Below are 22,533 nucleotides of genomic sequence, written 5' to 3' on the forward strand. Positions count from 1 at the left end.
TTGACCGGCACATTTAACCGTTGACCATCACGTGCCTTGCACGTGTTCCCTTTATTAACCTAAAATCCTCTTCTTTTCAATCCAGTGAATTCGAAATAGCTTTCCTTCCTTCTTCTTCCCAGCGATAAACCCTAAATCTTCTTCAATTCAATTCACAGCTTTCTTTCATTCACCTGGCATTCGAATCTCTAATTCATTCAAAGATCATCGTTTTCTTCCAATTAATCAGTTATGTCTTCTTGTTCTTCAAGTGAAAATTCTTCAATTGAAAAATGTGGGTGTGGAGTTCCCTTTGCAAGGAGGGTTTCATGGACCAAGGAAAATCCTTGAAGAAGGTTTAATACTTGCGTTTTTTATGATCCTGATACAAAATCGAGGGGTTGCAAAAAGTTTAAATGGGTTGATGAACCTGAAATGGCTGTTTGGCAAAGAAAACTCACTAACAAGCTTGTGGAGGAAAAGCGACAATTGGCAACCGAAATCAAGATTTTGACATCAAGGGTTTCTTGCTTGGAACATGAAAAGGAACAAGCACTTTCAGAAATTAAAAGGATTAAGGAGAAATGGATGAATGAGAGGAAGCATGGAAATCAGATTACAAGCTTTGTATTAGAGTTTTCCTTTTGTTTTTTTTTGGTGTTTCTTGTAATAATCAAGGCTAGTAATTAAAGTTTAGGACCTATTTAAGAATAATTGTAAGAGTGATTTGGGTATTGTAACTTGATCATGATGAATGAATGAATTAACCTTTGGTGTATGTTTTGTTTGCTGTGGTTGATAGAATTACAATTATATCAAAATGTTGGTATCTTTGCTGTGGTTGCTGGGTATTGTAACTGTAATTGATGTGGTGTCTGTAAACACATTTCGTTTTGGTGTGTTTGCAGCACCCTTACATGTAAATTTAATGCTGTGGTTGTTGTAAACACTGTGTTGGTGTTGCTGTAAACTTTAGAGTGCACATTTGGCTGAGGTGCACATTTGGCTCAGGTGCACACAGAACTTAGTTCAAACAGGGTACATATTCTGTGGTTGCTGTGCATAATAAACTTCAGCTCTTTGCTGTGGTTGTTGTGCTGTGCTGTGTATTAGTCAAGGCTCAATTGCATTGAACACTAAAATTATGAACATTGAACACTAAAATTATGTGCTGTGTACATATTCTGTTGGTGATGTGTTTGATGATCAGTTCAAAATCAACATTGAACACTAAAATGAATGAATTAATACATGCTGCATACTTATGAACATTGAATTGTTTTGCTGAACATTGAACATACTCAGGAACTTAGGACCATTGCTGCACATGATCAGTTCGAAGGTTTAGTACAACTGATCAGTTCAATTCTTTTGCACCACATGATCAGTTCATTACTGATTCAAACACAATTCAAACACATTTGCACCACATGATCAGTTCATTCTGAATGATCAGTACAACAATGATCAGTACAATTAATTCAACATAGTACAATTAACTAAATTGTTGAGATCAGCAATGATCAGTACAGCAATGATCAGTTCATTTGCTAAAATACAATTAACTAAATTCAACAAGGTTTAGTACAACAACTTAATTCAACATAGTACAATTAACTAAATTGTTGAGATCAGCAATGATCAGTTCATTTGCTAAAATAAAATTAACTAAATTCAACAAGGTTTAGTACAGCAACTTAATTCAACATAGTACAATTAACTAAATTGTTGAGATCAGCAATGATCAGTACAGCAATGATCAGTTCATTTGCTAAAATACAATTAACTAAATTCAACAATGATCAGTACAGCAACTTAATTCAACATAGTACAAGTCTATATTTGACTATTTTGATCCATTACACATGAAGTAGATGCATTTAACTGCGTTTGTTGTTGACCACTGGAGCTAGGCACATCATTCGTTGTAGATTGTTGAGTAGAAGAAGATCCCATTTTAGGCCTTCCACCTTTTGACTTGGTCTTTGTTGGTGGTGGTTTAGGTTGATTTTTGCAGCCCTTTTTGTAGTGACCAACTTCACCGCAATTACCACATCTCCGTTGCTTGAATTCTTTAATAGCACATGCAGCCTTCTTTCCTCCTTTACCTTCACCAACTTCCTTCTTTCTTTTCCTCTTGTTAGGCCTTCCAGGCATCTTTCTATATGGTGGAGGAAGTGGTTTGGCTAAAGTGGTTGTTGGCCACATTTTGTGTCCTGGCATACCATAAAACTTTGGACTATACGTTTTTCGATACGTTTCTACGAGATACGCCTCGTGGACAAAGTCTTTGGCATCTAATTTTCTAAGCACAATACAAGCAACGGCATGTTTGCAAGGAATCCCTATAAGGTCCCAACTTCCACAATGGCAAGTTCTATTGGCCAAGTTTACAACGTAACAGTCTTCAATATCATCCACCTCAAACTCATACACATCCACTGGGATTACCCTTAAACCATATATTTCTTTTGCATTTTTTTCAATAATTTTAGTGATAGCTGGCATCAACTCACCTTGAAAGTTACTCAACCCTTCCCTTTTGGCTGCGCTTCGTTGCATTACATATCTCCTAATCCACTCCATTAGAGAAATTATAGGCTTCGCCCTTGCTTCTACTAACACATTGTTGAATGCCTCACAAATATTGTTCAATAACATCCCAGACTTACTCCTACTACAAAAAGCATGCCTAGCCCAATGTTTTGCAGGAATAGCAGCTAGATATGCATATGCGTCAATAGAAATATTCTTTATTACATTCATTTCTCTATCAAAATGATTCTGTAACGTAAATTGTTACTAATTAGTTTGACATTACATTCATTTCTGTATCTAAATGATTCTATAAACATAAATGATTCCATACCTTGTTGTAGGCTCTGGCTGCACTCCAAAAGTGTTGTTTGAACAACTCTCCAGGGAACTTGATCTTGAAGTTCGCCCATATATGTCTACAGCAGAACCTAATTTCACATTCAGGAACCACTGAGTTCAAAGCTTCAACCAAACCCTGCATTTTACACAAGTTTTTTTAGGGTTATAACATTAGTTACATTTGAAACAAGAAACGTATTAACAAGAAATTACCTTTTGCCTATCGCTCATGAAGGTGAAAGCTTCACCTTCTGCTTGAACCCAACTACTCGATGCAGTTACCGACCTAAGGTCTTCCATCAGAAGATTTAGAAACCAAATCCATGTTTCTACATTTTCAGTTTCAACCACAGCCCATGCAATGGGAAAGATATTATTGTTCCCATCTTTACCAACAGCAGTCAACAAAACCCCAGGGAAAATTCCCTTCAGATGTGCCCCATCAACACCTATAATAGGCCTACAGCCAGCTACAAACCCCTCCTTACACGCTGTCAAGCATATATACATCCTTTGGAACAAAGGTGGGGGTGTGTCTATTCCAATGCATTTAACGATTGTTGTGCTTCCTGGATTAAACGTCCTTATTGCTTCCGCATAATCCCAAACCCTGCTATACTCTTCACTAGCATCACCATATAGCATTTTCATTGCAATTCTTTTAACCATGTAACACTTAGAATACTTCACTTCACAACCTAACTCTCTATTAACCCGTTTCTTAAATGCCTTTAATTCCCAAGTTGGATTGTCCCTCCAATCATCTATGTATTTCTCAGCTAAATACAAAGCAGTGACTTTCTTATTTTGGTGTTGGTGACCACATGTGTGGTTTGGAAAATAACTCCTTATTTGAACTGTCTCCTCATCTTTCAATTTCACGGCATGAACCTTAAAATAACACTTCTTCTCCTTCCCACAAACACAGTTCACAATTCTACCTTTCAATTTCATGCAATCGCATCTGTTGTAGCAATACACACTGATCCTATTTGTACCATTATGCAGGTAATAATAATTGTAACCACATTCAATAGCATGGTACCTTAGTGCTTTTCTAAACACATATGTCGAAGGAAACTTAAGGCCTAAAGACAAATTAATCTTACCCTTGAAATCAACCTCAGGGTTGAATGTAGGATAGCTGCATATACCTTCCTCATCATCATTCAAGGCACTCAAATCATAATCATCAGACTGCGGTTCATCATCATTAAAGTACATGTCTGTGTTGTTTTGCTCATCAACCTCCTTATCTAATATCAACCTAATTTCCTCATCATCTATAAACACATCATCAAGACCATAAACTACATTTTCCGCAAACAAATCAGAATCATCCTCATATTCATCTTCATTAACACATGTATAATCATCATCACTACTACTATCCTCAACCTCATCAGCATTACCATCTACATTTGCTAAAACCAACTCAGAACTTTTAATCAAGACATCATCTACCCTTACATTACCCACCTCAGTTGACAACTCTCACTGCTTCTTTTTCGAATCAATGGCTTTTTTACGGATTGTCAATTTCTTCATCTTAGCTAATTCTTACGGATTGATATAGCTAATTTTAAGAACCCTAATACAGTATTCAGATACAACAACAATCAAATTACAAATTAAAAGATATGAAACAACAAATTCAAATACAAAAAACGCTGCAGGAAGAAGCAAATCTGAAAACGAAAAAATTTAAAATTATAACTAAGATGCAACAAAGAAGAACAAAACCATAATTAATTAGTAGTACATACCGGATTTGCTTAGAAATTCCAATGAACTTGATCTTACAGCTGGATGGGAGCGAAATGAGAAGGTGAAAGCTTCAGGAAGAATGGCTGGAAGAGAGCAGGATTGAGTGCTGCGAATTTGGGAGAAAGGAGAATTAGGTTAATAAGGGTAACACGTGACTGGCACGTGCTGGTCAACGTCAAAATTACCGGTCAAACGCCTAATTCCGTTACAAGGTAGTCTTTTGCAAAATATTGTATTATGTAAGGTAGTTTTTTGCAAAATTTTTTATTTAAGGTAGTTATTTGCAAAGTTGGGTTTATGTTAGGTATTTTTTTAACATTTTGCCTAATAATAATAATATTGTATTTTTGAATTTTGTATACTAGCTAAGTTATATATATATATATATATATATATATATATATATATATATATATATATATACACACACACATATATAAATATATATATACACACATACACACATATATATATATATATATATACACACACATATATATATATATACACACATATATATATATATATACACGCATATATATATATATATATATATATATATATATATATATATATATATATATATATTTGTTATGCGCTCCTAATCTCCTACATAATCCTTATGACTTTCACTTATTTGGTTACTAAAGCTAATATAATTATAAGGTTAATATTTAGGAGACAGTTTTTCGTTATCAATTATTTCAATGTGGTCGTTTGACCAAAATCAATTGCCGATGGCAATTTTTCTTTATTAGATGTGTTATTAATTATTATAGGAAATTAACAAATTCAAAAGGACGTAATTGTAAATTTGTATATTTGTAACTTTGTAATTGTAAGTGATTGGAGAATGTGAACCACTTTTTAAAAATTTGATCAGTTTGATTTTTATATATTTTTCTCATTAATTCCTTGCGATTAGCCGATTACTTTTGTAGTGGTGCTTCATTCAATGGGCAAGTTTGATATTTTAATTTTGAAAAATTACTTTCCACCTTTCATAATGTTAACTTTTAGTTATATATATATATTTGACTTTTTTTTTTACACATTTTAATAACAATAATATAAGCCTTAATATACATTTACAAATGCACTTTATGAAAAATTATAAAAAATATATATTTAAATATCTAACAAGATTTCATATTAAATATATTTGATTTTTTTTATATCATGAACAATCGTTTAAAATTTCTCTTTCATATATCAAATATTTGAAACATATAAAACAAACAATATAAAATGGAGTAATTATTTTTTAATGTTTAGTGTTGGAATCTTATTAAGTACTAGGAAGTAGGGCAAATGTAAATAAAACTCGTAACTATGATATGAGAAGAAAGTCTTGTATGAACATGATTATGCTATTTTTTATGAACTAATCTTAAAAATTACAAATTAATATGTTTCTCCATTTAAAAGGTACAATAAAGTTTGCTAAAAAATATTTGTTATTTTTAAATAAATACACAATTTAAAAGAAAAAAACCGCCTCCCTCTCCTTTTCTCCCTTCTCTCTCTAAAAAAAACTTTAATCTCTATAGTTGATTTGGGCTATTATCAACCTTTTGATAGCCCCTACAAGAAAATTATTCTATCTATTTATTGGGTTGATTCTACCCATATATTGGTTTTTGATATTTGTTCGTGTGAGTTTGGAGTTATGAAGGTTGGTTTGTAATTAATTTGTTGGTAGAGATTAATGCGATAATGCAGCAGACACCAAAATTGCAATTACCATCAACTATATTAAATTCAATTCTATCTCAAGACTACAACAGATCGAAAGACCCCCTCGTAGAAGGGCTGTGTCAAACAACTATGTGTAAGAAGATATTTAGAATTGTCAGATCTTATATACAACGATCGTAGTTTTGTTAATTTTGAATTATCTTTGGTTAAAATTGTTATGTATTTGCTAATTTCTATCTCTGACATAGATGTCATATAACTCTTTATTAGTGAATAAGGTATTATTAAAAAAAAATTAGTTTACAGTTATTTGATAAAAGACTTTTGCATGATCCGGTGATGGTTTGACGTTGAAGGCCCGGCATTTAGCCCACCGCCTGTTACGGCGTATCACGATAATTGCAATTACCGTTCAGCGTTCCAACCCAAATTTAGAATTTAGGGAAGAAAAACCAACATCAATGCCAACAACATAAGAGTTTGATTTTCTTGAAAATGTGGTATTAATATTAATTTTCTTTTTCTTGTTTTTTTTATACAAGGAGATTTTCATTTAATAAAAAAGTCAAAGACATTTGAAATGATAATATACTCTCTATTTTAATTTATTGATCACACTTTAATTAAAATTGTAAATTTTTTTGCCGAACAATAACCAAGTAACAAACAAATTAAAATAAGGCACTGCCATTTTATTATTTGTTAGATATGAAATTTTGATACAAATCTTATCCGAATTGTATTAACGCATGACAAATGGTACTATATTTGGTGCTATATTGACATGTACATACAGTAGCCGGTTAAAATGTGGCAAAAAATATTGTTAGCAAAAATATATAAAAAATGTTGAATAAGTTAAAGGATTTCTATATTCTTATTTCTAGTTATTACCCATCTTTTTTTGAATTTATCTATACAATTTAATTTATTTTTTCTTCTCAATCACATATTTTTTTACTCTTTCTTTTAGAAAGCACCAACTATCTACTTAGCTTACAGCCAACTCATAAGATAGAGGAAGTAACTAAGAATCAACAACCAAATACTAATACGGTGGGTCTTTTAAGCCCAGCCCATTAAATCTTAATGTTCACTTACTATATCCTTAATGCTTACTTACATTATCTTTAACGCCTACTTACAATATACTTAATGTCCACCGAAAAAGTACTTAAAATGCCTACTTACAATATTCTTAGAGCATATCGAAAAACTTAGCCTACTAGCCTATTTTTCCATATTCTTAATGCCTATTACAATATCTTTATTGCCTAATTACAATATTCTTAATACCCACTGAGTAAGTACTTAAGTACTTATAATATTCTAAATGCCTACTTAAAATATTCTTAATGCCTACTGAGTAGCTTACTCTATATTTTTTTTGGGCCAGTTCAATTAGAGATGGTTTCTCAAAGAGACTGTCTCTCACAAGAATTTGTGATACTTAATAACAAAGAGGACAACAAGAAAATATAAACAAAAACTAAGAGATTTTTGGTAAAATAGCTTATTGAATAATTTTAATTTGTTTATACAATTAGATCTTGGATAGTCAAAACATCTAATGTTAGTAAGAGATTTTTTGTAAAATAACTAGTATTTGGTTGTTTTGAACAAGCTATTATTGAACAAACTGTTCATAGCAGAGAATTCAATATTACCTGATCAAATCAATCAATAAAATAAACCGATCAAATCAGTAATTCTAACATCTACCAACTACTGGCCATTTGTCAAAGATTACTAAAAAAAAGTCATTAATTAATTAATCTATTTTATTCATAAAGAAAAAATAATGGAAAAAAAGTCAGAACCAGCAGAAAATCTAGAGTATTTCTTCCAATTGTCTTTCCTTCATTTCCACTTTCCTCATTTCCACAATCCACACCTCTCTTTTTTTTTTCACTCTTTCTTTCTCTCTCTTGTTTTGGTTCCATCACTTTCTATCTCACCCATCTCTTTTTGTCAATTGAGTGAACTAGAAGAGCTCACTCTTTTCCTCCCCCCTTTTTTCTTCATAAATCCTTCTTTTATTATATTTTCTCCACAAATTCACCCCCAAAGAACCTAACTTTATATTATCTCATAATTCAATTTTAGTAACTTTACACATATTTTTTTTTTATAATTTTCATAAATGGAAAAAGAATTAAATTCCCCAAATTATGGGTTAATGGAAATCTCAATTGATCAACTCTCAAATTGTTATTTCCAACCCAATTGGGAAAATTCCAATTCCATGGATCAAAATGACCCATTTGAGTCAACACTTAGTTCAATTGTATCATCCCCTACAATAACATCATCTAATGGTGTAGGTGATGGTATGATGATCAGAGAACTAATCGGACGGCTAGGAAGTATTTGTGATTCTGGTGATATTTCACCTCAATTATCTTGCATTGCAACAGGAAATAACAGTACAAATACTTCTTGTTATAGCACACCTTTGAATTCCCCACCTTCAAAATTCAATCTTTCTTCTTTATTAATGGTGGGTAATAATTCTGGGAATTACCCAATTCAGCAAAATTTGGGATCTTTTAATACTGACCCTGGATTTGTTGAAAGAGCTGCTAAATTTTCTTGTTTTAGGAATAATGGGAGTCAAATTGATAATGATAATGGTAGATCAGGGTTGAAATTGGAATCTGGGAAATTATCTAGGGTTAATTCCGATAAGAATTTGGGTGAAAATGGCGAATTTAATGAAAGTTTTGCAGTTTCTGAGCAAAACACAGAAGGTGAAATTGGTGTTAAAGCTCAAAATAATGCAAATTCAAGGAAAAGGAAGTCTGTTTCTAAGGCTAAAGTCAAGGATTCTCCTTCTTCCCCTGCTAAAAATGACAAGGTAAAATATAAAAAATTACCCAATTTTATTAATTTAATTTATTAATAAATTAGTCATTTTATAAATTAATGTTTGAGTTTTTTAATTACAATATTTTTACTGTATTTGACTTTCTGAATTATGGGTAATTTTGTATTTTCTTGAGAAAACTTCATTTCTGTACATTTTTCCTTTTACTGATAATTAAATTATAATGATTAGTTGACATAAAAAATACTCCACACTATTAATAGTTGATTTTTTTTTTCTAACCAAGTAATTTACAAGAAGTTACAAATGGTCTATAAATTTCATAATTACTCAGATAGAGTAATTGATTTGATTAATTGATTTTGGGCATGTGGTCGACGGATAGCTTATTTAAAATTAATTTATTTAAAATAATAAACTAATTTAATTAATTAATTTATCAAACATTAAAATTATGTAATTTGACTGATTATTCGTCAAAATAAGTTCAAATTATCTAATAATTTATTTTTTTTTTCAAATACCCCACCGTCAATGACTTGTCTTATTGTAGTAGTGGATTAATCATGGTGATGAACCAGTGATAGATCATATTAACACCTTTTATACATTATTTTCCCTTTTCTTTTCCTTTTTCATTAATTGACGAATCAATTTCACATTTTGGTACCCTTTAATTTTTTTATTTCATTTTGATATAAAAAATTGTAATTGCTTGCAATAAGAGTATATGACCGTATTTTTGGTGCACTAAATGACAAGGGAGTAAATAACCACAAATAATTGAAAATAATGTAATATTGAGCTTTTTTCTTTTCTTTTTTTTAATTTAAGTCAAATTTTATTTCTACAGATTGAGGAAGAGAATGAAGAATCAAATGCAAAAAGAAGCAAAGTAGATCATAAAGAAGCTAAAAAAGAAAATGCAGAAGAGACTAATTCCAACAAAGAGAAACAGAAAACCAACAATAATAAGGAAGCATCAAAGCCAGAGCCTCCAAAAGACTATATTCATGTCAGAGCAAGAAGAGGCCAAGCTACTGATAGTCATAGTCTTGCTGAAAGGGTATAATGTTTCTTCATACTCATGTGGTCTGCTAATTTCGTTAGGTCGGTTTGAATTCAAATTTTATGTTCATATAGGTTTTTATATGTAAATCCGTTTCTAATTCAGGTCAAATCAGGTTCGGTTATAAAGTCAGGTAAATATCAGATTGTCGAGTCTGTTTTTTCACCTCTAAGCAGTGTTTATGAGTTTTCGAATTCAAGTAACATAGATTTACGAAAATGAAGATTTTAGTGTAAAATTTAGAGGTGTATATTTGGTTGTTTGATGGGTTTTAGGGTATGATATTTCGAATCGGGTTAACTTTGATTTTTATGTTATCTTGACAATATGATTAGATTTTTGAATGAGAGCTGTTTCAGATCGAGTTGAGTTAGACTCGGTTTCGTTTTATTCATGTTAAACTAGGATAACTCAAGTTTTTGTTCTTATTTTGTGTGTTTTTTGTATGGATTTACAGGTTAGAAGAGAGAAAATTAGTGAAAGAATGAAGTTTCTTCAAGATCTTGTTCCTGGTTGCAATAAGGTACTTAATTTTTTTTCATAATTTGATGGTTTAAATTTATAAATTGGTCAATTTTTGGATGGATTTTCAAAAATAATTGTGAAATTAAGAAGTAAATTGACAACATTCCTATAATCTTTTTTTTAAAGAAGTACGATATAGATTGTCCGTTACATCCTCTCATCCAAATCCTGTGTTCGAGCGGGATATTATATTAATGATGATGATCATCTTGAAATTAATGCATATATTCTTCTTTTGGGTCATAGGTTACAGGGAAAGCCACAATTCTTGATGAGATTATAAACTATGTACAATCATTACAGCACCAAGTTGAGGTATGCTTCAATTGTAACATCATATTCATTTATTGTATTTTTAAGGAAAATTCTGAATTAATTTTGTAGAGTATATATTAATTATAGCTCAATAATATTGTCTTAATTATGTTAAAATTTAATATATTTTGCAGTTCCTTTCTATGAAATTAGCAACCGTAAATCCTAGAATGGAGTTCAATATGGAAACTCTTCTCTCCAAAGATGTAAGTCTGTCTATTTTTATGTTCCATTAAATTTGCTACATTGCAGTTTTCTGTAAATTTCTGATAATTTTTTGTATGTTAATATTATAGGTGTTTCAATCTAGAGGGTCATCATTGCCTCAATCAATATACCCAATAGAACAAAATTCAGCACAAACATTCCCCTTTGATTACCATCAATCCACCCAACCCATGTCATTACCTTTGCAAAATGGTGTTCCAAATGGGATTGAGAGTCCTTTCCCAACAAACCCGGATGCCCCTTTGCACTCGATCGACCGATTTGTCGACTCATCGGCTCAGGTACATTGCAAATTTAAGCATAATATTCTCCTGAATAATGTTGCTCGGGCCTACCTCGGAGTTGGACCGGATCAATTGACCGGAAAACCCATTAATTTTGATTTATGTAACGTATAACACTGGAAAGTGTCGAGCTGAGTTAGTTCTATACATATGTTAACTCGACCCAATCAAATATTGTATTGATTTTATGATCTTTTGCAGCTACCAACTCTTTGGGAGGATGATCTCCAAAGTATTGTACAAATGGGAATTGTGCATAATCAAGCACAAAATTTACCATTAGGTAAGAATTAAGATTAAACTTTAAAAAATTATTGGTGTTGAATATATTTTTTTGCTTGTTTCTAAAATTAGCTAAATTTATATTTGGTTGATTAATTAGGTACACTTCCAAATGCCCAAATGAAAGTTGAGCTATGACTACGACAATTTTCATCAACCATTGTTTCAATTTCTATCAGTTTAGCCTTCCATTACAACAAGGTTGAACATGTATATACCGAAAAATGTTCATTTGGACATACGATTATTATTCTACAAGTAAAATTGAGATCAATCGATGGCTCGAGAATTTTTCTTCCTGTTCCGAAGATTACCTCTAAGTAGCCGATTCAATTTTTTTTTCTTTTCGAGAATTATTACGAAACATCTTGAAAATTTGTATAATTTTAGAAACTAATTGCAATCCCAGAGATGGGAATTCTGTATTATTATTATTATTGTTATTATTATTATTATTATTATTATTATTATTACATTTGTAAGAGATTTAGCATAAATTGTAATAGTAGATAAATTAAAAGATTGGAGAACAAGAAAGGTATTATGCCTTTTGACACACTAGCATTTGTTCCCAACATTATCTTGTATTATGAACTTACCACATTCTTATCCTATTTTTTTGTGGCTCTATAATCCTTGTTAATGAATGTGTTGCCATTATCTTTAGAAGTGATCGACTTAATAGTGATTGATAGAGATTTGCGTACTAAATATCTTATATGCCCTAAATAAAGGTGGAATTCACGTTCCAATTTGTTTAGGTCATGGTTCATATCATTTGATTAAAACATTATTACCTTTTTGTTGTGTATCATATAACAAAGAAACACTATGGACGAATTGGTTTAGTACACATGCAGAGATCAGTGTTCGATTTACCTTATACTAATATAATAGGATCGTTAGAAGTTTTTCACGTTAATAACTCTTTTGATGCAGTTGTTTTACGATTTTGAAATTTTTATTTTTTTAAACATTATCGACCATATTTCGAGAGATGTTCTCTTTTCTCATTCAGAGGAGGTGTGCTTCTTCACCATATCCGTGAAAAGGATATTTTATGTCCAAGTTATAATGATTGAGTCATAGATTACTTACGAAAAATTATGGTTTGACTCTTTATGACTATTAAACTACTCATCTTCGATTTTAATAAGTTGAAAAGAACATACCGTAATTACTATTGGTCAGAAGAAAAAATGTTAGAGAGATAATATCCAAATTTATGTGATTAAGGTTTTGTTCTTATCATTATCTTTCAATGAAATTGAGAGAGGAACCATCCACATGATTATAACATGGACACAAACAATAAAGAGTTCTCCTTTAAGTTTCCATTGCTCTTGACCCTTTTCACATCAACAAAGAACAAAACATAAATAGTCGAATTGACAATCATTTTGCATAATATTAATGCTGTTATTTTCAATTTGATAATTGGTAAGAAAATTCTTTGAAAATTAAAGTTCTTCATTGATTGGCTAGTGCTAAATATTGAGTGACGAATTACGTTACGCTCAGTCTAGCCGTATGAAAAAGACCTCAAAACTTTTAAGTTGTTTATGTTTATTAGGGGTAATTTAAAGGAGGGTTAGCGGTATGTTTTTGAAAATTAGCTTAGCAAAACTTAGTTATATCTCATCATATTTTTTATGTTTTACCGAGTCGATTTCAAATTTTTGGAACTTAGGTTTTGACATTATTGTCAAGACTGGTTTACCAAAAGGTTTCTGATAAAATATGTTGACATGAAATTAAAAGTCCAGATTATGCGTTAAATCTCATCGTCAGTCCTTACAAACGGAATTATTAGCGTCAAATAGAAGGAAATGTGTGCTCCATTACCATTTTTAGCCCAAAACACTCTCGTATAAAGAGCTGTTATAATGTATATAAGATATATTGGCGTCTTAGTCATTGATTTAGGTTTTTGATGTGATAAGGCTATTGATGTTTAAAAACAAAAAAAATAAAATAAAATTAGGTGATGGTAAATTTTAATTAGGGGCGAGATAAGAGAAGAAAGAGCTAAATAAAAATTAAACTCATAATATTTCATATAAATTTTTACTTGAACTGAAAATCTGAAAAAAATTGAAATAAAATATAATTCGCAATCCATAATTATTGAATAAATAAAATGACCTTATAGAGGTATTTAATATTCATGTAAGTTATGGGAACAAGACTCTATTGGTACGCAGCTGTTAGGTAGGGACAAAATCATCCTTGGTCTAAATTTGATTTTGATGCACTCTATATACATATGGATTTCATGGGTTGGAATCCTAAGAAACTTTCTAATCCCTTTCTTCCCATTTCATGTTCCCACTAATAATATTTTATTTGATGACAGAAATTTTTTTATATAATTTTCGTAAATATTTGTAAGTTTAAGGATATTCGTTTGAGATGTTTTTAGATTTTATCAAAATGTATTAATTATTTAATATGTTTTGTAACTTTTTTATGAAATACATTAATGGATATTAAAGCTCAAATGCATTTTTTGGAAACTGTAAAAACAAATGAAAATATTAGATAAATTTTATGTATTTGTTATTAAAAAAAAAGCTATGGTTTATTTGACCTATTTTTATAATAAACTATCTCTCGGTGAGACGAGTTTAAAACAAAAAACTTAAAGCTAATAATTTATATTAATTGGACTACTTAATTAATTGGGTTGTTTAACACATATATAGCACGTGTCCCACTGTGAGACAGATCTATGGTTTTTTGGTGTTTGGTTGATTCTTTACTCTTGTGACCTGTCATATGCGTTGAATTTTTACTACCAGGTTGGCATTTGTGATTCCTGTCTTGGACAAAGAATTAAAGGAGATGTTGTTAATTTTTGTTTCATTTATTTGATGATTTTGGTGAGTAATTTTTTTGCTTCATTGTCAAATTATTGTATATTCCGATGGAGATCTCTAATATCCGGACTAGAAAACTCATGTATATTTGATAGGGATACGTATGTGTTTATGTGTCCGACCTAATTAAATAATGGTAAAATATAATATTTTTGGTCTATAATAAAGCGTACATGAGTCTTTCTCTTGTTCAAGTGTCGATAGTACGACACAGCCAGTCACACGGATACTTAAGATGTAATGAAGAGTTCGACAACGAAGTTAGTGATCAATTAATCATTGTTTTGGATTTGAACAATATTATTTTTTAAACAAAAACATTTACGGCCCATTTGGTACATGGTATTAGAGAGCAGTAATGGTAATAAAATTAAGTAATAAAAAAGTTGGTTGTTTGGATGCTTTCAATGGTAATGGATGGTAATAAAATAAGGTATTGAAATTACCAAAAAGGACCATTTTTATTACCATCAAACAACCTGGTATTAAGCTGTAATGGTAATGAAGTATTATTGTAGTAATAAAATAAGGTAATGTTGTTTCGAGCTGAAGAAAAAAAATAATGAAGAAAAAAAAAAGGTAATGTATGTAATTATCCAAAAAAATATTATTATTAAAAAAAGAATCATTAGATAGAATAATTTAGATAGAATAATTTAGATACAATAATGCTTTTAGATACAAATATACAATAATGAAACTAAGTGTCATTACCATTTTTTATTACTAACAACCAAATGCAATCAATGGAACATTATCTTCCATTACCATTCTTTAGTCATGCACACCAAACAAAAGAATCTTCATTACCAATTCTCATATCCATTCCTTCATTACTATTGTCATTATAACATTTCATTCTTATTACTTCATTACCATCAACCAAATGGGCCGTTAGTGTCCAAACTATTTATATAATTTTTAGTGGATAAAACAAAATTTTAAATAATATATATTTAGATAAATTATGGATCAGTATTCATAAGGAGTAAAAGTCTTTTTCTGATTTCATTTATGGATAAATAGTAATGGAGAAAGTCATGGATACCACAATTAGACCACATATTAAACAATTCTACTATATGACATACAAAAATTACTACTCCTACATAATATATTCTTTTCTTGTTTAGAAATCAACGAACAAGCGAGAAATGCAATCTGTCTCTTTTTTCACTATGCACATATTTAGCACATCACTAAAGTTTATATCAATTCTATGGTACTTTGAATCAAGCTAGTTTTGTTAAAATTCAACTAGCATAACACATTTTTTTGTCTCCAACTCATCCATAAAAAAAAAACATTCAAGATTTTATGAGTATCTTCTTACGTAGCTCAATTCATTTGTCGAATTGTTTATATCTAGAGTTATAAATAACTAAAAATTATAATAAAATTTATGCGACGAGATGAATAAAACAAAATTCTGCATGACTATATGTTTTTCTCGTATGATAATCGCAATATGCAAAATACTATCAAACGATGAATAGTGCAAAAGTTAGTTTTGGTGCAAGTATAAAAAAACAGAGATTATATATGTACTATGAATCAAGTCAATCTGTAAGCTGAATAATCTAACATGGACGACTTGATCAGGATTGAACGTTACTATTATAAGGTGGGATGAAAATCAGTACTTCTATAGGTGTGTTCTTATATGTTATATTAAATCATAAAATTTAATATTAATAGCTTGTTTTAATCAAATAACTCGCATCATAACCTAGACATGATGGCCCGAGCTTAGATTCTTTGATCATAGGGACCTAAGATGACAATTTTTAGCTATATATAAACAGTGTCCTCCACTAATCTGAAAAAGTAAATAAACCTATCCACTAGATTGTATAGTGATTTGGATTCCTTTGGATGGTACTGGTTGAGATTGGACTATAACAAGTTGGAGAAAGAGAAGATAGAGTTAGAATGGAGATGCACAGTTAAAAAGTCATTTTCTAGATGCAGCTGGTTTTGTTTATTGTTAGTTATGATTATTAGTAATTAAAGCATAAAAGATCTTCAAAAAAAGTCCATACAATTCACTGTTGTATAATGCACATATTACTTTAAACTAAACCACCCACTAAAGATTTGGGATACCACATCACTTTGATTCCCATCACCCAACAAACAAATAGAAGACCCTAGCTTTTATGGGGTATGATAATAATCACTTAATTAATTAATGAACTTTTTCAATACCTTTTTATAATTTGTGTTTCTTTCTTAATGTCAAATATCTATCTTATACTATCTATTAAAGACTTACTCTTAAATGATTTTATGGGGTATGATAATAATCACTTCGGTGGATGATTGAGGTTCAATCTATATTACGTATGGACAACTATCACATAAGTTTCTTTGGGCTAGAAGTGTGGTTGAAGCACTATTAAACATATAGTTAAGGTCTAATCTATGATATACAGATGATTGAGGTCCAATCTATGAGATTTGAAGCCAATACTTGAAAATTTAATATATTATGTTACAAGGAATTAATCAATTGAACTAAAAATTTACGCTGACAGGCAGTTAAGATGTAATCTATTTATACATTATCAAACAGATCCAAAACTAGACTCTCCCTTGGTTATCCATAGATCCATCAAAGAACATGTGTATAAAGTCAAAGTAAATGAGAAGCAAAGTAGAAATGAGAAGAGGTGAAGATAGGACATACTCCATAATACTTCATCTGTCTTTCTTATTTAATTTGCATCATCACTTTTTATTTTAATTGTCCCATTGATTTTGCACTATTTTTTTGACAATGGTCCAACTCTCATTCTTTCAATCTCATCCACAAACTTATATTCTCTCCTCATCTTAACCACTTATTTCTATCATTAATTTGTTTTTTTGTCTTATTTTTCAACCTGATTTTCCTTTTAACTAAATTTCACTCATTTTAACCTGATGTAAACTAAGAAGGACATAGAGAGTAGTAATAATAGTAATGCATGGTACTACTACTATTATTACTAGTGGCGGACCTAGGATTTGAAATATGGGGTTGCAAGCTTAATAAAAGCGTCCTATTTTCCATCAACAAGTAAAATAAATTTTTTTTTGAAAATAAGTAAAACATAATTTGAAAGAATACAACATAAATAAAGAAACTCAACATAATTTTGATACTTTTAAAGCAAATACTAATTCTAATTCGAAATTGAAATTATCATAATTTAAAGCAAATAAAATTAAAATTATCATAATTTAAAGCAAATTAGAATTATGATTTATAAACAAATAATACCCAAATCATACACAAATAAATTGATTTTATCATAATTTATAGAAAATTAAAATTTAATCCAAATCAAATCATACTTGAATTCACAATACAATAGTTAGTTAAATTCTAGCTCAAGTAAAAAAATTTCGAAATTCAAATTCAATTTCAATGATTTACCTAATATAATTATGGGAAATTGGATTGTGGGGTTGTGGACTGTCGATAATAATGGTGTAATGGCGGCGATAGTGTCGGCAACAGTGCCACGAGCAAGCGACCAGCCGTCAATAAGGTGCTCGACAGCTTGAGAAGTCTGAAACAGAGATTGGAAGGAAGAAGAGTCGAAAATGGAAGAATTAAGAAAACTAATAGTCATTAATTCCCTTCCTTTAATAGTCATTAATTGTAATTGTTTTCTTATAAAGTATTAATTATGTTAAAAGTTATAAATTAACAAATGTGAATGTTACAGCCTAGTGGTATGAAAGTGAGATTAATTATCTATATTTTAGCAATAAATCATAGGTTCGAGATCTAGATATTACTTTCTTGAATTTATTTTTAACGGAGGAGCGTATGCAACCCATCAGCTAATTTAGGGCTGCCACTGATTATTACAAAGAAAAGCTAATGTGTTTCCAATTGATCACACAATAAGTACCTTGAATGATAGAAACATATGAATGTGTTTGGCTAGTTAAGTTTAAACTATTATGGCAAAATTGGGTCCATTGTAGGTTGGTGGTTCACACTTGACAGAAATTGATAGTGAAAATCCAATAATAATTGACATTATGTTTTGTGGTTTAATCTTTTATGATGTGTTATTGTAAAGAGTGAGTACACTACTATACATCCCTTTCCCTTAGCAGTAAAGGTCCATTTACCAGCCTGTCACTCTTCCTACCCATTAATTACTAAATTTCCTTTTACATCTCTTTCTTTCTTATCAAGGATTCTATGAAGCTTTGCAAAACTAGTTTTGTTTTTGTTGGTAACAATTAAGTTGCGTAAATTATAAGCATTTATAATTAGGCTCGAGTCTGTTTAGGCTATGAAATGAGTATTTGGCTTAAATTATATTAGTATTGAATTGGGTAATATATGACATAAAAAAATCTTAGTTGACTTGGTTCAACACGCATATAGAAAGCGTACGGTATTATCTTGAATTCGTGTATGTTCAACACACAACATCCGCACTTTTTAGCTAAAAATCTCGTGTAAGGAGCGTTGTATAGAGTACATCATTTTATAAGATTACAACACGCAAGCATCAACACTTTTTAGCTAAAAATTACGATGCGTAGATTAAAATCATTTATAGTTAGACTCGAGGCTGTCTAGACTATGCAATGATCATTTGGCTCAAATCCTATTAGTACTGAATCATGTAACATATGACACAAAAGATTCTAAGTTGAGTTGGTCGGTTCAACACACATATAGAAGTGAAGATTGAGTATACGGTATCTTGAATTCGTATATGTTCAACACGCATGCATCCACTCTTTTTAGCTAAAAATCTTGTTGTAAGGGGCATTATAGAGTACATCACATTTTATAATATTACGTCTATCAGACTCTGTCCATAATTTTTCTATGAGCGGGATACATTGAGTAGGATGATGATGATGAAGTGCAAATTTTTAGTTGAATTTTTTCATTCAAACATGTTTCAATGAAAAAATGATGAATTTGCTTAATTAAGGGTGTTAATATCGTATGTATGATATTGCCAAAATTTTTGTACGTTTGAGTTTAAATGAAAAGAACCTAACTTGAAGAATTATCAGTAATAATTTTGGTTCACCAAACTGACCACCCAAACATAATGACAATCCCAACATTTACCAGTTTATGCATTTTTATGAACTTCATTGCTGTGATCAGCGATGAGAACCGGAGGCAGACCACGAATTTTTTTGGTTCACTCACGTGATTCGTTAATTTCTCTACGAATTGCAAATCGGAAAATACAAATTATGGTTGGTTTTAGACTAAATTTTGTCATTTTGAAAAATCGCAAATTAGCCGGCGAATTAGATAACGTTGATAGGCCTAATAACTAAAATAGATCTATTATTCATAAATGTTAATTTTTCTACAAATTAAATCTACAATGTATAAATTTAGCATGTCACCACTCTAAGTTTTTAGGGGCTCGGGACAAAATATTATCTATAGGCTTCTAAACTATTGTATATATATGATAAGGTTCAAACATTAGTACTAGTTGAACTAAAATTTTTTGGGGCTCTGGACGTAGGCATGGCTTACACTTGTTTAGACCGGTCCTGCCTAAGGTAGGTCCGTCACGGTGAGTACCCACCAGCTTCATTGTATAGGAACATGCATGCATGACACGTTTCAGATTTACACGGATCACTTATGAATGATGAGTACTGCATCCATCCACTTTCATTTGTCAGGGAGAACTAAAGCTCTTGAATACAACTTCACTATGTTACGAGTTAGGCAAACGGTTGAATAATGTAGTTTGAAGGTGTACAATTAAACACGATAAGTGTTGCAAGTAATAAGAAGTAATTATGCAAGAAACTAAATAACAAATAAAATTATCAAATTTAATTAGGTTTATCAACTTCTCTACATCTTGTATTAGTCTCATGTTTTGTATTTTATGTTTAACAAACAAAAGATCAATTTAAAGCTCAAAATGTTTCGTATTATCTATTTGAATTTTCACAAACTAAACTTTAGATTTGTTTTGTGTTAGTTATTAGCATATCGTAAAGACTTTCTCATTTGTGAAAACTTACATTTTAGTTATGCTCATAGCCTTGACTTTCATATTTTTGGAATTAAATCGATAAATCTATCCATTAGAAATAAAGATCCGATGTGAAAATTCTTTACACATAATTTAAGGAACAAAAAAACTAAAACACTAGAAATGACTAATACTTAGGTTAAAAGCACTCTAATAAATATTCATTCAAATTATTAGTAGTAAATTTTTTTGAAATAAAATTAGTACTTCATTGAGTAATTTATATTAGAGGTGTATATAATCATTGGATCATGGGTTTTAGACCTTAAAAACATCCCTTCATAAAGTTTGTAGATTTACTAACATACACTTTTTAGTACAAACCTCATATACATCAAGCTCTACATATAAAGTCATTCATTAGGGGGGGCATATCCTAGTTACTACATAAATAAATTTTCTCAAATAACCAACTAGTATGGACCAAACTATCAAAAAACCCTACATGCTCTAAGAAAATAAGGGACAATAAATATAAATATATAATAAAGTAGTGGAAGAAAGAAAGGAGCCAATTTCTTTCATATCCTAGCAATTTGATGAAATTAAAACATTGGACACTATCTACATGTTATACTCTCATACCCATTTCTCATCTTTAATTCATATATTGTTTGTTGCTTGTCTCAAAATGCCTCTAATTTTATTCAAAAAAACTCAAAAAAAATAGATAAATGATAATTACTTTTTCTATTGCTATAAATTAATATTTTTTTTAATTTTAGTTTGCCTCATATATTTTCCTCGCTTTTCTTTTTTGTAAATTTATACTTTTTCTCCATCTTAACAACTAGCTTATTCTACAATTTATTTTTTTTTTTTTCTTATTTTGCATCGTTATTCCACTTTTAATTTTACTAAAGATAGAATAATATTATTTAGATGTTTTCTCATAAAGACAAATAGATCAGATTATATAATTTGAATGGCTAGGGTTGGATCTTGTAGGGCATTGTTTGCATTGAAAGATAGGGCCACAAGTAACCTGTTCTATCTATGGTTTCCTAACAAAAATAAAATCCTCGTACAATTTTGATATACTTTAATTAAACTAAGTTTATCATATCCCACCATTCATAACCAATAATAGGGTGAAGGAATGGTCTATGAAAGTTTTGGGAAGATTTTGATATCATTGATTTGTTAATAATTGGAATGAAGTTTAAAATCAAGTTCGTTGCATAGCCTACTTACTTCACCCATCACTCATTGTAGGGGTGGCATAAGGATTGATGAGATAATTAAATAGATTCGATTCGACTTATATTGTCAGATATGTGTAAATTAAAGCGAATGCTTTTAGTAGGTTTGTGGATTGATTTCTTGTCAATTTTGACTCAGATGTTAGTGTAAGTTTGTGGATTTGTTGTTGATTTTAACTAGATGTTAGTGTACCTGTTTTAACCAATGACAAGAAGAGAAAACGATGAACAAGACAAAATAAAATCAAAAATTAAGAGTTCGACATAACGATAAACTAAATTAATTTTAATTAAAAGTTATCATAAAAATAAATTCTATATAAACTTTCCTATATTATATTACGAAGAGTAAGAAATTTGCAAAATTGAATAATTTTGTTTCCAAAGAACCAAAAATAGGCAAATAAACAGGAATCACCATTCCAGTTGTAGATTGCCTGCTATCCTGTTGACAATGAAACCTACAGAATTTAATGAATTAATGTATTAAACAAACATCAGAATTTGTTCAATCTTTCCTTCAGACCGTTTGTCCCTCCACACCTCCATCCAATCCAAACCAT

At 30.3% G+C, this 22,533-nt stretch overlaps 2 protein-coding genes across 2 annotated transcripts; one reads left to right on the plus strand and one right to left on the minus strand.

The window, feature by feature from the left end:
* Positions 1-1,792: 1,792 nt before the first annotated feature.
* On the minus strand, positions 1,793-5,628 carry LOC130811379 (uncharacterized). Its single transcript, XM_057677670.1, has 9 exons — positions 5,615-5,628; positions 4,623-4,729; positions 4,421-4,447; positions 4,221-4,316; positions 4,079-4,139; positions 3,783-3,844; positions 3,070-3,635; positions 2,849-2,992; positions 1,793-2,763 (listed from the first exon to the last, which is right to left on the minus strand). Exons 1-9 carry the CDS (start codon positions 5,626-5,628, stop codon positions 1,816-1,818), a joined length of 2,025 nt encoding a protein of 674 aa, XP_057533653.1. The 3' UTR covers positions 1,793-1,815.
* A 2,529-nt stretch (positions 5,629-8,157) lies between these two features.
* Positions 8,158-12,326, plus strand: LOC130823713 (transcription factor bHLH78-like). Its single transcript, XM_057688445.1, has 8 exons — positions 8,158-9,178; positions 10,002-10,214; positions 10,675-10,740; positions 10,989-11,057; positions 11,192-11,263; positions 11,354-11,566; positions 11,771-11,852; positions 11,952-12,326. Exons 1-8 carry the CDS (start codon positions 8,465-8,467, stop codon positions 11,987-11,989), a joined length of 1,467 nt encoding a protein of 488 aa, XP_057544428.1. The 5' UTR covers positions 8,158-8,464; the 3' UTR covers positions 11,990-12,326.
* Positions 12,327-22,533: the final 10,207 nt, after the last annotated feature.

Source organism: Amaranthus tricolor, chromosome 1 (genome assembly GCF_026212465.1).
Source record: "Amaranthus tricolor cultivar Red isolate AtriRed21 chromosome 1, ASM2621246v1, whole genome shotgun sequence".
NCBI classification, from domain to species: domain Eukaryota; kingdom Viridiplantae; phylum Streptophyta; class Magnoliopsida; order Caryophyllales; family Amaranthaceae; genus Amaranthus; species Amaranthus tricolor.

Excerpts from the sequence above, each read along its gene's own strand:
- LOC130811379 (XM_057677670.1), bottom strand. Across the intron at positions 4,448-4,622 it reads GGAATTTCTAAGCAAATCCG|GGTTCTTAAAATTAGCTATA; the intron begins GTATGTACTACT and ends ATACTGTATTAG. Across the intron at positions 3,636-3,782 it reads GAAAGGTAGAATTGTGAACT|CTGAGAAATACATAGATGAT; the intron begins GTGTTTGTGGGA and ends CTTTGTATTTAG.
- LOC130823713 (XM_057688445.1), top strand. The coding sequence starts at position 8,465 with ATGGAAAAAGAATTAAATTCCCCAAATTATGGGTTAATGGAAATCTCA. Across the intron at positions 10,741-10,988 it reads TTGTTCCTGGTTGCAATAAG|GTTACAGGGAAAGCCACAAT; the intron begins GTACTTAATTTT and ends TTTGGGTCATAG. Across the intron at positions 11,567-11,770 it reads TTGTCGACTCATCGGCTCAG|CTACCAACTCTTTGGGAGGA; the intron begins GTACATTGCAAA and ends GATCTTTTGCAG.